The following is a 16145-nucleotide window of genomic DNA, read 5'->3' on the forward strand; positions in this document are numbered from 1 at the left end:
TCAGGCAAGAGAAAGAAATAAAGGGTATTCAATTAAGAAAAGAGGAAGTCAAATTGTCCCTGTTTGCAGATGACATGATTGTATATTTAGAAAACCCCATCATCTCAGCCCAAAATCTCCTTAAGCTGATAAGCAACTTCAGCAGTCTCAGGATACAAAATCAATGTGCAAAAATCACAAGCATTCCTATACACCAGTAACAGACAGAGAGCCAAATCATGAGTGAACTCCCATTCACAATTGCTTCAAAGAGAATAGAATACCTAGGAATCCAACTTACAAGGGATATGAAGGAGAACCCCTTCAAGGAGAACTACAAACCACTGCTCAACGAAATAAAAGAGGACACAAACAAATGGAAGAACATTCCATGCTCATGGATAAGAAGAATCAATATCGTGAAAATGGCCATACTGCCCAAGGTAATTTATAGATTCAATTCCATCCCTATCAAGTTACCAATGACTTTCTTCACAGAATTGGAAAAAACTACTTTAAAGTTCATATGGAACCAAAAAAGAGCCTGCATTGCCAAGACAATCCTAAGCCAAAAGAACAAAGCTGGAGGCATCATGCTACCTGACGTCAAACTATACTACAAGGCTACAAAACAGCATGGTACTGGTTTATACTGTTTTATACTACAAGGCTATAAAACAGCATGGTACTGGTACCAAAACAGAGATATAGACCAATGGAACAGAATAGAACCCCCACGAATAATACCACACATTTACAACCATCAGATCTTTGACAAACCTGACAAAAACAAGCATGGGGAAAGGATTCCCTATTTAATAAATGGTGCTGAGAAAACTGGCTAGCCATATGTAGAAAGCTGAAACTGGATCCCTTCCTTACATCTCATACAAAAATTAATTCAAGATGGGTTAATGACTTAAATGTTAGACCTAAAACCATAAAGTGCAATTCTTGAAGGTGACATGTGGTGTAGTCTTGCTTTTTATCCAGTATACCAATTTCTCCCTGTTAAGGTATTTAGGACATTTATATTTAATTTGATTTTTGATATGGTTAGGTTTAAATCCACCATCTCGTTATTTGTTTTTTATATGCCCCATTATTCCATGTTTTCTTTTTTCTTCATATTCTGCCTTATTTTCTATGTATTCTAGGAATGTTACTTATTCTATTTTATTTCATTTTCTTATTTAATATTATTCTTTATTTTGTTATTTTAGTGGTTTCATTAGGGTTGCAGTATACATCTTTAACGTATCACAGTCTACTTTCAAGTGCTATTAATGCACTTCACATATGAGATCCTAACAATAGTATACTTCCATTTTTTTTCCCTTTCTGCCTTGGGGCTGGTGTTGCCATATATTTTGTTTATACATATGTTTCAAATTGCACAATATATGATTATTTTGTTTTAAAATAATAAATTTGCTTTTGAAGTGATTCAAATAACAAAGAAAATATATATGTTGCCATTTCTAGCACTCTGTATTCTTTTTTGTAGATCCATATTTCCATCTAGTGTTATTTTCCTTCTGCCTGAAAGGCCTGTTTTCATTATAAGTAGTAGTGTAGATCTGCTGGAAATAAATTATTTTAGCTTTTTTATGTTTAATAAAACTTCATTTCACCTAAGTTTTGAAAGTTTTTTTCTAGATAGTAATTCTGGGTTGAAAGTTTTATTTTCTTTTATTCTTTAAAGATTGTTGCTCTATAGACTTCTCACTTGTGAAATTTCTGATGATAAATCATCCTTATTTATAATTTGTTATTTAATATCTATTGTCATCCTTATCTTTTTTGAATGTAACATGTTTTTACTGATTCTGGCTGCTTTTAAGATTTTCTCTTTATCACTGGTTTTAAGCAATTTGATTTTAATGTACTGTGGCATAGTTTGATTCATATTCTTTGCACTTGGGTTTTGACAAACTTTTTGGATCCATGGACTTAGAGTTTTCATCAGACTTAGGGAAACCTTGGCCATTATTTCTTCAAATGCTTTTCTGTCCCTATCTCCCTTTTCAGAGACTCCAATTACACATATAGATTCATCAATCTTTTTATTCTGCAGCATCTCATCTGCATTAATCAAAGCCTATGTATTTTTCATTTCAGACACTGAAGTTTTCATCTCTAGAAGTTGTATTCGGGTCTATCTTATAGCTTCCATGTTTTTACTTTCTAAACATATAGAATACGGTTGTAATTAATCTTTTAATGTCTTTTCCTGCTAATTCTAACATCTGGGTCAATTTGATTTACTCATTGATTTATATCTTATGCATTTTTTCTGCTTTTTTTCATGCCTGGTAATTTTTTTATTGGATGCAAGACATTGTGAATTTTACCTTCTTGGGCAATGGATATTTCTGTATTCTTAAGATTTTTTTCAGGGACAAATTAAGTTACTTGGAAGCAACCTGATCCTTTCAAGTCTTGCTTTTTTTATTTTTTATTTTTTATTTTTTATTTTTTTTTTTTGAGGCGGAGTCTCTAAGTCTTGCTTTTAATATTTACTAGGTGGTACTAGAACAGTGCGCAATCTAGGACTAATTATTTCTCATACTGAGGCAAGACTCCTCTATGTATTCTACACAATGTTCCATGAATTCTGAAGTTTCTGCCTGACTAATGGAACAGGCGCGCTACTCCTAGCCCTCTGTGAGCACCAGGCATTGTAACCCCAATCCTTTGGCTGCCTCTTTGTCCAACTATTTATCTCACATATACATGCTGCTCACTACTCTTCTAAATACAAGAATGGGACCCTTTACAGATCTCCTGAGTTCTCCCTTTGTGAAACTCATTCCTCTCCTTTACTCTGTCCTGAAAACTCTAAATGCCTTTATTTCTCTGGACTTTCAGGTTTGTCTTCTTAACTCAGAGAGTTCACCAGGTTACCCTTTTCAGTGCTATGGCCAAAAAGCTCTCTGAAGTCAAAAATCTGAGGCAGTCATAGAGTTTACTTCCCTTGTTTCCTACCTCTCAGTGGTCACTGCCCTTTATTGTCTGATGTTGATACTCTTGTCAACTGTTATTTCATATATCTGGTTTCTTTCCTTCATTGTTTCTGCCAGTAGACTAAGTCTACTCTACTTTCACATATTGGGTCTGTTTCATTCATTGTTTCAGGCAGTAGAGTGGTCCATCTTGGCCAGAAGCCAAAGTCCTATCATTTTTTTTTAATTTTAGACAACACTACTGGTATAAAACATCAGATTTAAAATTATTTCTGTATTGATTTCATAGGAAATACATTCCTATCTATTTCTTCATGTTATGCAAAAAGAGATAACACATAATTAGATACATGTGACAGCCAGATGATGTATAACGACTCTATTAGACTGAAAGGGATTCATGCTGCCATAGATGCACAATCCAATATCTCCCTGAAATTTGACCCAGGATTCTACACCATCCATTCAAAAAGATATAGTACCTTCCAGAAACACTCTGGTTTACATCTGGATCCTCAATGATAACCTGAGTGACAAAGAAAGGTGAGTATTGTACCCTTTGCTAATTGAATGATTCATTGTTCTCTAATTCAATTTCTAACACAATATGTCAAATATCATTTATTTAAAACAAAATTGTCCCTATATTAGTTTGAAATGTTTTATTTAAAAAACCAGTTTACTTACACTAAACTCTCAAATTAATATTCTCAATTAAAATGTCATGCAAATTAATAAGTCTAATCTTACCATTTGTAGTAATATGAGCACTAAAATATAAGCACCTTGTATGTTTTTAAATCCTCTGTGAATAAACCTTTCAATAGAACCTGATATGTAATATTTACAGTTTTAAAATAAGCTTTGTTTTACAACACTGTTAGTTTTACAGAAAAGTTACAAAAACAGTACAAAGAGTTTGCATGTACCTCAGACCCAGTTTCCCCTATTATTAATATTTGATATTAGTATGTACATTTTTTACAAGTAATGAACTAATATGAAGACACTATTATTAACTAATGCACTTAGTTATTCGGATTTCCTTAGTTTTAACCTAACATCTTCTTTCTGTCCCGGGGTCCTATGTCATTAGTCATAATGCCTCCATTATGTGAGTTTCTCCGACTTGGTTGTTGTGGATAGCCATGACAGTTTTGAGGAGCATCAGCTAGGTATTTTGTACCTGAACCAGGATTTGTCTGATTTTAAAAAATCATTATTAGAGTGGGGTTATGGATTTTTAAGAAAAATAACACAGAAATAAAGTGTCATTTTATCATATCATGTCAAGGGCACTTATTATTGATAGGACTTATCACAGTTGGTGGGTTTTTTTTTTTTTTTTTTTTGGTTGGTTGGTTGGTTGGTTTGTTTTTTGAGACAGGGTCTCTCTCTGTTGCCTAGGCTGGAGTGCAGTGGCACAATCTCAGCTCACTGCAACCTCTGCCTCCCAGGGTCAAGAGTCCTCCCACCTCAGCCTACTGAGTAGCTGGGACTGCAGACATGCCGTCACATATGACTTATGTTTTTATTTTTTGTAGAGGTGGGGTTTTGCCATGTTGCCAAGGCTGGTCTTGAACTCCTGGGCTCAAGTGATCCTCCCACTTCAGTCTCCAGAGTAGCTGGGACTACAATCATGCACCACCACACATGGCTAGTTTTTGTATTTTTTTTTTTTTGTAGGGATGGGACTTTGACACATTGCCAAGGCTGGTGTCAAACTCCTGGGCTCAAGTGATCCACCCACCTTGGCCTCCCCAAGTGCTGAGATTACGGACATTAGCCACCATGCCCAGATGGGTGGTGTTAGTTTTGATCACCTAGCTGAGGTGTAGTGTTTGTCAGGTTTATCCATTATAAGCTTATTTTCCCCCAGTACTATGTTGTACTCTTTGGATATAAATCACTCTGTGCATCTCCCACTCAAAGAGTGGGGAGTTATATTTCACCTTCTTGAAGTCAAGAGTGTACATAAACTATTAGGAATCATTTGTCTCTTCTCTTCCATTTATTCATTCATTCATTTATATCAGTATGGATACATGGATACTTATTTTCCACTTGGATTATAAGCCAGTACTACTTTACTTTGTTGTTCTAATTGTTCCAGCTTTGACTATTAGGAGTTCTTTTAGTTTCTGTGACATTTACAATTTCTAAAACTACAATGAAACTTTCAGAATGACTGTTCTACCCAGTGACTAAATTACTCCTTAAGATTAAGCTAGGCACTCAGGGAGAGAGATTGCTTTTAGGTAATGCATTAAATAATATTCTGGTTGTCTGAAATAATTCATCTGACAGCAAATAAGTTAAAGACTAGGAAGAAAAGTGCCCAAGAGGTAGTAAATATTTTAAGAAATTAATGAAACAGAAAGATAAACTGAAAAAAAATCCAAACCTTTTAAAGCAAATTTATAAATGGCTTCACATGCTTTAGCCAAAATTTCCTCTTCTGGAGAACGAAGCATTAACACCACAGTGGCTGCTTTTTTGCTTTCAATCATTAATGGATCAAACTGAAAGGCAGAAAGAAAACGATCAGGTTCACATATGAGCTTTAAAATCACATTAAAATGAATGGGTCTTAAAACTTGAGAGAATGTAATCTTGCAAAAAGGATGCGGTCACTGCCCAACAAGTGCACCGCAAAGTTTTTCATTTAAAAAACATCAGCCACTAGAGAAACAATTGTCAGCACTGGAATGCCTGGGGTATGGTGGGAAGAGCAAAATGTTTTGCAATCTGACAGGTCTAGTTTCTCAATTTAGCCATGTGGAATCAAATGAATTATGCTCCTAGAATGTCAATTTCTTTTTCTGTTTGATGAGGATAATAGTACCTATCTCAAAGGAGCAAGGAAAGGAGTAGAGGCCATGTATGTAAAGCACTTAGCACGTCATCTGGCGCATGACAAATGTTTACCAAATGACATATTTTAATGCTTATTCAATACACAAAATCCTTGAATACCTGTATATATTTTATTTCATGACCATCTCAATAATCAATACTTGCTTTCCAACCACTATACTCTAGAAAAGCAGGAATTACATATGTAAAACAATAAAGCACTAGAAAAGAGCATATAACAAAATGTAAAATTGAATAAAACCTAGAACAGGGAAAATGATAATATAGTCTAAAGAAAAGTATAGGACTCTAGGAAGACCTGTGTCCTGACAATTCATGTGTAATTGAAACGAAATGTGTAACTGAAATGAACTATTGTTCATAGCACATAGAGGCTTTCTGCGGTCAAGAAGAAAACAAATTATTACACTATTTTTCTTCCATTTCCAGAGACTAATGAAGGATGGAGTTCTCCTTAGGATAAGGGAAAAAAAACTGTATTTCAAAGCTTTAGCTGGTTCTTTGTGTTGGTTTCCTATATCGACATCTTACTATGTCATGGAATATTTTTAAGATTGTTTCATTTTAGGTAGAGAATGGAGAAATACATTACTCTGATTACTCCAAGGAAACATAATTGTGTGAGTTTGGAAGAGTAAAGAAGAAAGAAGATGGCAAGAAACAATGACCTGAAAGGACATAGCCAGGATAAAACTTCCCTTTTGGAGAGAAATGGCTGCTGAATTTCAGAACAGCATTGTCTAACACCCAAAGTAAAGCTGCTGTTTTTCTATGGCTCCCTCTATACTAGAAGCTATAAGAGTTACAAAAGTCTTGCTTGTTCTTAAACCTCTTAGACCCTTTTAGAGAAGACAAATCTTCAGTCAAAAGTCAGTTGTGTACAACAGGTTGGTGGCACTTGTGTTTCTAGACATGATCCAATGAGAAAAGTTGGCCTCTAGCTGAGCCAAGAGCAATGGCTGGGATGCTGGCTGCAACACTGATCAGGAGAGCTGAAGGCCCTGGAAATCCACAGAAATCTTAAGGAAGGACTTCTGAATGTAGTTAGGGTTTGGGGCTTGAGAACCATCTTATTTAGGTATTAAAGGGTAGCCCCAGAATTCCTGAGGACCTCACATCACTTAAGTGCCACATGTGGCTCACTGACCACAGCTTTTTTCAATCTGAAAGGTTAGGAAGTTGGAATATGATCTCTTCCAGATATAAAATTTCATGAAGTGCAAAACATATGGCAGAGACAATAAATATTATGATGAGAGTGGGGAAATTAATTTGAAACTGGGGTAAATAGAGAAAGCTCCATGGATGTGATAGAACTTCAGATATGATTTGAAGAACAGATAAAATGGGATGGATGGCAATAAGGAAGGATACGCAAATGGAGAAAATAACACAAGATGGTTTAAAATGGGAATAAATGTTTATTTATGGTGGATAAAATATTAGCTTGACCAAATAGAAAATATACAACAAGAAGCAGAAATAATATCGAATAATAAGAAAAAAGACCTCAGCAAATGACCTTATACCTTTCCTTCTCCTGACTGTTTATGGAACATAATCAACAAAGGTCCACAAAGGTCCAAGGGAAAAGGATTGTGACCCTGGAAGTTTATATCTGGCTAGGTTATCTTTCAGATGTTCAGGCATTCACAAACTCAAAAAGTATATTAACCATATGCTCTTAAACAAATTGCTCAGGCAAAATCTCCAGCCAAAACTTGGGAGGACCAAAATATAAAAACAACTGTGGTAGATCAAAAAATGCAGTAAAATGTATTCTGCTGTTTAGCTTACTAAATATTGCAGATGATGTTGTGAATCATAATACAATTCGGTTTTTATTTTTCTTTTTTTTGAGATGGAGTCTCGCTCTGTTGCCCAGGCTGGAGCACAATGGCGTGATCTCGGCTCACTGCAACCTCCGCCTCCTGGGTTCAAGCGATTCTCCCTGCCTCAGCCTCCCGAGTAGCTGGGATTACAGGTGCCTGATTTTTTGTATTTTTAGTAGAGATGGGGTTTTGCCATGTTGTCCAGGCTGGTCTCGAACTACTGACCTCAGGGAATCCGCCCGCCTCAGCCTCCCAAAGTGCTGGGATTACAGGCATGAGCCAACTCGCTTGGCCAATGCAATTCTTAAGAAAGGATTCCTGAAGTGATAATGATTTATAAGGAAAAAAAAACTAATAGCTGCTTGGAATTAAAACAGATTTTTTTTTTTTTCAACAAAAGAGGTAAAGAAAATTTTTGGTTTTTAAAAAAGAGGCATGTTGCCTAGCTATTTTTTATTCTTACATTAATAGAAAGAATGCAGGTTAAAATGTGTATTTAATAGATAGGCTACCAACAAGTAACTGAAGTTCCACACTGCCAGAAAGAAAGTGAAACAAAGGAAATTTGCTCAATTCAGAAAAGGGACAGAAAATACAAAAGAAATTACAAGATGAAAACATAGCAAAGAAAAACCACAACTTCAAATAAAATGATAGGAATAAAATCAAATATGTCGGCTGGGCGCGGTGGCTCAAGCCTGTAATCCCAGCACTTTGGGAGGCCGAGACGGGCGGATCACGAGGTTGGGAGGTCGAGACCATCCTGGCTAACACTGTGAAACCCCGTTTCTACTAAAAAATACAAAAAACTAGCCGGGCGAGGTGGCGGGCGCCTGTAGTCCCAGCTACTCGGGAGGCTGAGGCAGGAGAATGGCGTGAACCCGGGAGGCAGAGCTTACAGTGAGCTGAGATCGCGCCACTGCACCTCAGCCTGGGAGACAGAGCCAGACTCCGTCTCAAAAAAAAAAAAAAAAAAAAAATCTAATATGTCAATGATCAAAATAAACATCACTAGGGTAAATAAATCCAACTAAGTCTGTTAGATTAGATTAAAAAGCAAAATCGACTCTGTTTGTTTGTGTTATTAGGTATTTCTTCCACTTGATCTTCAAGAATATTAATTCAGATCTCTTCAACTAAGATACAGAACATTTCTAGTATCTCTGAAGGTTTCCTCACACTCCTTTCCTAAGCCACCCTGCCCCCATGAGAGATAACCATTATTCTGACTTTTAAAATAATCACTTAATTTTCCGTTTTTGAACTTCATATAAGGAATCATACAACATTCACTCCTTCTTATTTGTTTTCTTTAACTCAGTGCAATACCTGTTGCAGTTCTTTCACATTTTTGCTTATATAGCTAAGTCATATTTCTTATGGCTATATAATGTATTCCATTATATAAATATACCAGTTTGGGTTCTTTTCTTTCCAGTTTGAGGAAATCATAAGTCACAGTGAATATTCTTTTACATGTCTTTTTGTGGATACATGCATTCATTTCTCCTGGGTATATATCTAGGAATGGAATTGATGAGTCATAGGGTAGACATATATTTCCCTTTCATAGGTACTGTTGAACAGTTTTCCAAAGCAGTTTTATCAGTTTACTTTCCCACCAGCTATGAATGAGAGTTCCAGTTGCTCTACATCCTCACCAACGCTTGGTATTATCAGAATTTTTAATTTGCCTTTCCAAAGCTCTTCAATTGTAGTTTTAAGTCCATCTGCTTTTCATAGTTATTGTAGCTGGAGAAATGCCTGCTGCTATCTGCTACCACTATATCTAGACAGAAGAGACGTGTTCTCATTACTTTTGAAAGTTCTCGCCTGTCTCTTTTGCTAATTCTGACTCAGTGGCATTCATCTATCATTCAGTTTTGTCTTCTGCTATTATGCTTGAGAACCCATTAATTTTTCTCTGTCTGTCCATAGATTGGTTTCCTACAGCACCCACAGTGTTCAGGCTCTCAGGGGTTCTTGGTAGCCAACCAGCAAGTGGTGAAAGATATAGCTTGACTTTTTTAACTACTCCCACTCCAGAGATTCTTCAATTGCATTTGGATCCCCAGTCCATTTACTCCCTCTGCTTTCTCTCCCTTTATCAGCTTTCTCCCTTCTTCCCCTCTTAAGTTGCTTAGATTGTATGTTCTATTATCTGAATAACACTTCTGCTAAACCCTAAACCTCCTTGTCTGTCTTATCATCAGATGAATCTTCCAAAACCCAAACCACAAGTGAACACTAGTATTTTCTTCTTTGTATTTGTACCCAAGTGTCCAACCATTCTCAAAGAATGTTAAACTAGAAGAAAGTTAGTGTCATTGTAAATTCATGACCAGCAATTGAGAGGGCCTCACTGCATACCAGGTTTCTACATTTCTTTTGTAAACTTGATTTCTCCTTCTCAAAAAAACAAAATTATTTCAAACATTTCTACTATCCTTGAACATTTAACACTCCTACTTCCCCCTTTCTTTCCTCCTTGCCCAGCAAAATTTTCAGAAAAAATAAAGTTACCAGATGGAAACTCCATCAACTTCCAACTTGCAAATTCAAATCTACCTATATCTGCACATGTTCTTCTATTACATCAGAGAAAATATCCAAGGCCAATCCCTAAAAGGTGCTTTGGCTTTTTTTTCACTCACTCACTTTCATTAATTAATTCATGTGTTTAATAAACATTTATTGAATCCCTATTAAGTGCCAGACACTAAGACTAGCACATTAGATAACTCAATCTCCTATTCTCACAGAATGGACACATTCTCATCTTATAATACTTTATATTATATTATTAATATAATATAAATTAATAACACTTTATATTATTAATATAATATAAATTAATAACACTTTATATTATTAATCATCACTTTTGTCTCATGAGTAGTCAACTCCTCCCTGTCAACTAAATTCCTCCATTACTTCTTTTGAATCCAACTTACAGAGGGCCAATTTAGATGCAATACAATGAAGTTATTTTCAGTGTAAGTTTGATGAGTTTTGAGGAATGTATACATCTGTATAGAATTTTAAGAAACAGATCTGTGTAACCAACCACTCCAAACAATATGTGAAGGTTTCCATGCCCCAAAACATTCTCTCTTGCCTCATTGCAGTTAATTCCCCTCCTATGACTGGTCCCAGACAACCACTGATCTCCTTTCTTTCACTACAGATCAGTTTCGCCTGTCCTATAATTTAGTACTAATGAAATTACTACATAGGGACCTTTTGTGTAGTCTTCTTTCATGTGGCAGAATATTTTTGGGATCCATGTTTCACGGATCTCATTTGTTTTACCTTTCTTTTACTGCTGAGTAGTATCCCATTGTATATCACAATTTGTTTATCCATTCAACTGTCGATGGACCTCTGGGTTGTTTCAGGTTGGAGCCATTATGTATAAAAGCTGCCATGCACAATTTTATACAAGTCTTCTTATGGACAAATTTTTTAATTTCTCTTGAGCAAATGCCTAGAAGTAAAATTTCTGGCTTGTCTGGCAAGTGCATGTTTAACTTTATAAGAAAATATAATTTTGGGACACTACAGCTCATGGCTGTAATTCCAGCACTTTGGGAGGCTGAGGCAGAAGAATCACTTGAGGCCAAGAGTTAAAGACCAGCCTGGGCAACATAGTGAGACCCTATCTCTACAAAAAGTTAAAAAATTAGCCAGGTGTGGTGGCACACACCTGTAGTCCTAGCTACTTGGGAGGCTGAAGTGGGAGGATTGCTTGACCCAGGAGTTCAAGTCTGCAGTGAACTATAATCATACCACTGCATTCCAGCCTGGGCAACAGAGTGAGACCCTGTCTCAAAAAAAGAAAAAAATACAATTTAGTTTTCCAAAGTAGTTCTACCATTTGCATTCCCATCAGCAATGTATCTGTATCCAACATAGTATTTTTTATCTCTTCAGTTATTTAGGTCTTAATTTGTCTCAGGAATGTTTCACAGTTTTCAGCATACAGGTATTGATTTTATTTTGTTAAACAAATGTCTAAGTATTTCATTGTTTCTTATGCTATCGCATAGCCTTTTTTGCCATCATGTATCTTAAACTTGTGTTATTAGGTGAATAATACTTAGGACCATTAGAAAAATAAATCTTTGTATCATTATAAAATGTCCATCTTTTTCTCAGGTAATATTCTTTGTCCTGAAATTGTAATATATTTCATTTGGTATTAACAAAGGTGCTCCAGATTTCTTATGATTGGTGTTTGCATGGTATATATCTTTTTTCATGTTTTTATTTTTATGTGTACCTTTATACGTAAAGGACGATTCTTACAGACAGGTTAGAGTTGAGTCTTGCTTTTTTACTCAGTTGGACAATCACTTTTTATTGGAATATTAGATTATTTATATCCAATGTGGTTATTGATGTGGTTGGGTTTTAATTGATCATCTTGCTATTTGTTTTCATTTTGTCACATTTGCTCCCTGTTCCTTTTATCCTGCCTTTTTTCAGTTAATTCGGTTTTTTTAAGGATCTCATTTTACCTCCTCTGTTGGCTTATTAACTGATTTTCTCCTGGTTATAGGTCACATTTTCCTTTTTTGCTTATCTAATAATTTTGTATTGGATACTGGGCATTGTGAAAATTATGTAGCTGAGCATCTAGATTCTTTTGGGGGCTGGAGGAGGAAGAGTATTCCTTAAAGTATATTGAAGTTTGTTCTGGCAGGCCGTTGTTTTACGTATGGATCAGGTTAATCTATTTAAAGCCTGTCTTTAAGCTTTATTAGGTAGGGCAGGACTAGAGAAACCTTTACTGTGGGGCTGGATAGTTTAGCCACATGACTATTAAGGCATGACTTTTCTGGGAACTCTTCTCAATGCCCCAGGTATTCAATAAGACCCTCCATACCTTCCAAGCAAATTACAGTGCTTCCCAGACCAGTGCAACCTCTAGAAAGGATGTGACTTACAGCACCCTGAGAGTTGTTCATGCATGTCCTTCGCCATGTGGAGTTTCACCCCATACAAATTAGAATTCAGAGAATCCAGAGGACCGTTAACCAGATTTCTGGAATTATTGCTATATGTTGGTCTGTTCTTTTTCGTACTCTACCCTGCAAACTGCAGCCACCTTATTCTCCCTGAACTCTGATTTCTTGAAACTCTTTTATTTTAAAATAAAAACCAATTTTCTCTAGATAGTAATCATCCTCTGTACACCATATTACACTTCCTTGTCTTTCACAATCAAAAACCTTATGAATATTTACTTGTCTCACTCTCACTCCTTGCTGCACATATCCAATCTGACTTTCACCCTCATTAACTTACCAAAATAGTTCTCACTAAAGCCACCATGTGGGAGCACCATGTCACCCAGGACTTCTTGAGAGTTTTATTTCATTTCTAAAGAAAACAATACAATAATACTTGAAACTACAGAGAGTTATGGTGTATTTGTCAGGCCTCCATCTCTCTTTTTATTGTTTTTATTCATAGTGGTTTGGGGGTTGAAATTCCTTGGATGACTGGGCCTGCTTGCTTGCTTTTCTTTCTCTTCTTCCACAGCTGTTATTTTTCTGAATTTAACACACTGCATTATGTCTTTGATTTACATGTCTGCTTCAGTATGTTGTACTTCCATTCGCTCTGTTGCTCAGGCTTGATTTCTCAACTTGTCCCCTTCTCACACTCCACGTCCTACCCATCAGCACATCCTGCCAGCTCGACCTTCAAAGCTCATCCTCACTCTGGCCACATCTCATCTTCTTCACGGCGACTTCCTGGGTCCAAGCTGCCATTAGATCTTAACTGCACTACGGTAACAACTTCCAAGCTGCTGTTCCAGTTTTCATGTTTCTCCCACATTGTAGCTAGAACAATCTTATTTTTCATTTTAAATACAAATCAGATGTCACTACTCCTCTCTTTGTCACATTCCAATGAATTCTCCTTTGTGCACATTGGGAAAAAACCCAACTTGCTTAACATAGCCTAATGTCCTACATGGTCGTCACCATCTCGCCATCTTTGTGACCCCCTCCTACAACTTGCTCACTAATCTTCTGCCACACTAACCTTCCTGGCATTCCTCAAACACACTGCATAAGGCAGTGTGGTCTGGCTAGGGTCCCCTCCCAGTTATTTGCACAGAATACCCCCTCATTTCATTTAAGTGTGTTTTGGTTGAGATCCCACCAAGAAGGCCTGCCCTGACCAAGATTCTATTTAAAGAGGCCCCATCACACTCCTTACCATATCCAACTTTATTTTTCTTCATTCATCGTATCACTACCTGAATTATATTATTATTAACTGACTGTTTCTCCCACTATAATATAAGCTGCCTTGGGGCCTGAACTTTCCTTTTTCCCCATCTTTATGCCCAGGATGTGGAAGAATGCTTGCATATGGTAGGCACTCTATATTTGTCCAGCAAATAAATACATTTCTTCAGGCAAAGGACCATGCTGTTTCTCTGTCTCCATCACCTAGGAACAATACCTGGAAGATGGAAGTACTTGGAAAATGTCTGTAAAGGAATGTATTAAAGTGCCCCTGGAAATTTTTTCTTTTCTTGTGGCCTTAAAGTGCCTTAACTGTATACTGTTTGCTGATGTCAGGAGAGAGGGCTCTAAATCAGAGGTCCATGGAGCTATCAGTAGGCTTTGGGGGTACATTCTCTATGTGAAATTATATGTAAAACACTCGGAGTACATTTCAGAGCAGGGAGGGTCCACAGTTCCCAACCTACCTTCAAAAGGCTCCTTGATTGCCCCGCAAGCTCCTAAAAACCACAGCCTTAGATCGTCTTCACCACTTACGGCACTTTCCCTCATGTCCCAGCTGGCCATCTTCTCTACCAACCCACATCCAAAACAGATTTCCCTTCCCTCTTGGAACTTTCATCCCAGAGACCTCTCATGTTTCTATATTTTTCAAGCTGATTATATAAGCATGTGAATAAGGATACAATGGTTAAGCATGGGCATGTCATGATCACCACAGAAAAACAAGTCTCAGAGGAGTAGGTAGAGTACACGAAAATACACTTAAACATAAGCGTTAGTAAATATCATTTAATAGTCACATGTGGTTATTTAAATGTGATTCTATAATAATTAAAATTAATTTTAAAGACCAGGTGCAGTGAGTCACACTTGTAATCCCAGCACTTCGGGAGGCCGAGGTGGGAAGATCTCTTGAGCCCGGGAGTTCAAAACCAGCCTGGGCAACAGAGTGAGACCCTGTCTCTACAAAACATACAAAAATTAGCAGGGTATGGTGGTGTGTGCCTTTAGTCCCAGCTACTCAAGAGGCTGAGCAGGGAGGATCACTTGAGCCTGGGAGGTGGAGGCTGCAGTGAGCCATGATTGTGCCATTGCACTCCAGCCTGAGAGACAGAGCAAGACCCTGTCTCAAAAAAAAAAAAAGAAGAAGAAGAAGAAGAAAAAGACAATATGGGGGATGAGAAGCTTAAAGGGAAGCTTGAGACTGTAAGAGTTGCAATCCAATGGGCTGACAAAGAAGGGGAGATACCAATGTTTGGCAGAGAGTAGAGAAACTTGGCATGACACTTGTTTCTCCTACACAGCCTGTACCATTATAGTAATTTTTTATTAAAAAGGGCACTGAGGAGGGGTGGAGCAAGATGGTCGAATAGGAACAGCTCCAGTCTCCAGTTCCCAGCACGGGCGACACAGAAGACAGGTGATTTCTGCATTTTCAACTGAGGTACTGGGTTCATCTCACTAGGGAGTGTCAGACAATCGGTGCTGGTCAGCTGCTGCAGCCCGACCCGCCAGAGCTGAAGCAGGGTGAGGTATCGCCTCACCTGGGAAGCCCAGGGGGAAGGGAATCCCTTTTCCTAGCCAGGGGAACTGAGACACACAACACCTGGAAAATCGGGTAACTCCCACCCCAATACTGTGCTGCACCAAGGGTCTTAGCAAACGGGCACACCAGGAGATTATATCCTACACCTGGTCGGGAGGGTCCCACGCCCGCCCACGGAGCCTCCCTCATTGCTAGCATAGCAGTCTGCCATCTAACTGCAAGGCAGCAGCGAGGCTGGGGGAGGGGCGCCTGCCATTGCTGAGGCTTAAGTAGGTAAACAAAGCCGCTGGGAAGCTCGAACTGGGTGGAGCTCACAGCAGCTCAAGGAGCCCTGCCTGTCTCTGTAGACTCCACCTCTGGGGACAGGGCACAGCTAATCAACAACAACAACGACAACAACAAAGCAGCAGAAACCTCTGCAGACACAAACGACTCTGTCTGACAGCTTTGAAGAGGGCACTGGATCTCCCAGCATGGAGGTTGAGATCTGAGAACAGACAGACTGCATGCTCAAGTGGGTCCCTGACCCCTGAGTAGCCTAACTGGGAGACATCCCCCACTAGGGGCAGACCGACACCCCACACCTCACACAGTGGAGTACACCCCTGAGAGGAAGCTTCCAAAGCAAGAATCAGACAGGTACACTCGCTGTTCAGCAATATTCTATCTTCTGCAA

At 37.9% G+C, this 16145-nt stretch overlaps 1 protein-coding gene across 7 annotated transcripts in view; it reads right to left on the bottom strand.

The window, feature by feature from the left end:
- The window catches only part of ARMC3 (armadillo repeat containing 3), a 121378-nt gene that overhangs the window by 92793 nt on the left and 12440 nt on the right, over window positions 1–16145 (bottom strand). For 5 of the 7 annotated variants that reach the window (XM_017867445.1, XM_017867444.1, XM_017867443.1 and 2 more), the window contains one exon: window positions 5350–5467. The exons of 1 other annotated variant lie outside the window; for it this stretch is intronic. In XM_017867445.1, coding sequence (XP_017722934.1) covers window positions 5350–5467 — 118 coding nt within the window. Of the gene's footprint in view, window positions 1–3427; window positions 3459–5349; window positions 5468–16145 lie in introns of those variants that run through there. One more of the 7 variants, XM_017867448.1, reaches the window with a different exon arrangement.

Source organism: Rhinopithecus bieti, unplaced genomic scaffold (assembly GCF_001698545.2).
Source record: "Rhinopithecus bieti isolate Rb0 unplaced genomic scaffold, ASM169854v2 scaffold_3041, whole genome shotgun sequence".
Classification (NCBI taxonomy): Eukaryota; Metazoa; Chordata; class Mammalia; order Primates; family Cercopithecidae; genus Rhinopithecus; species Rhinopithecus bieti.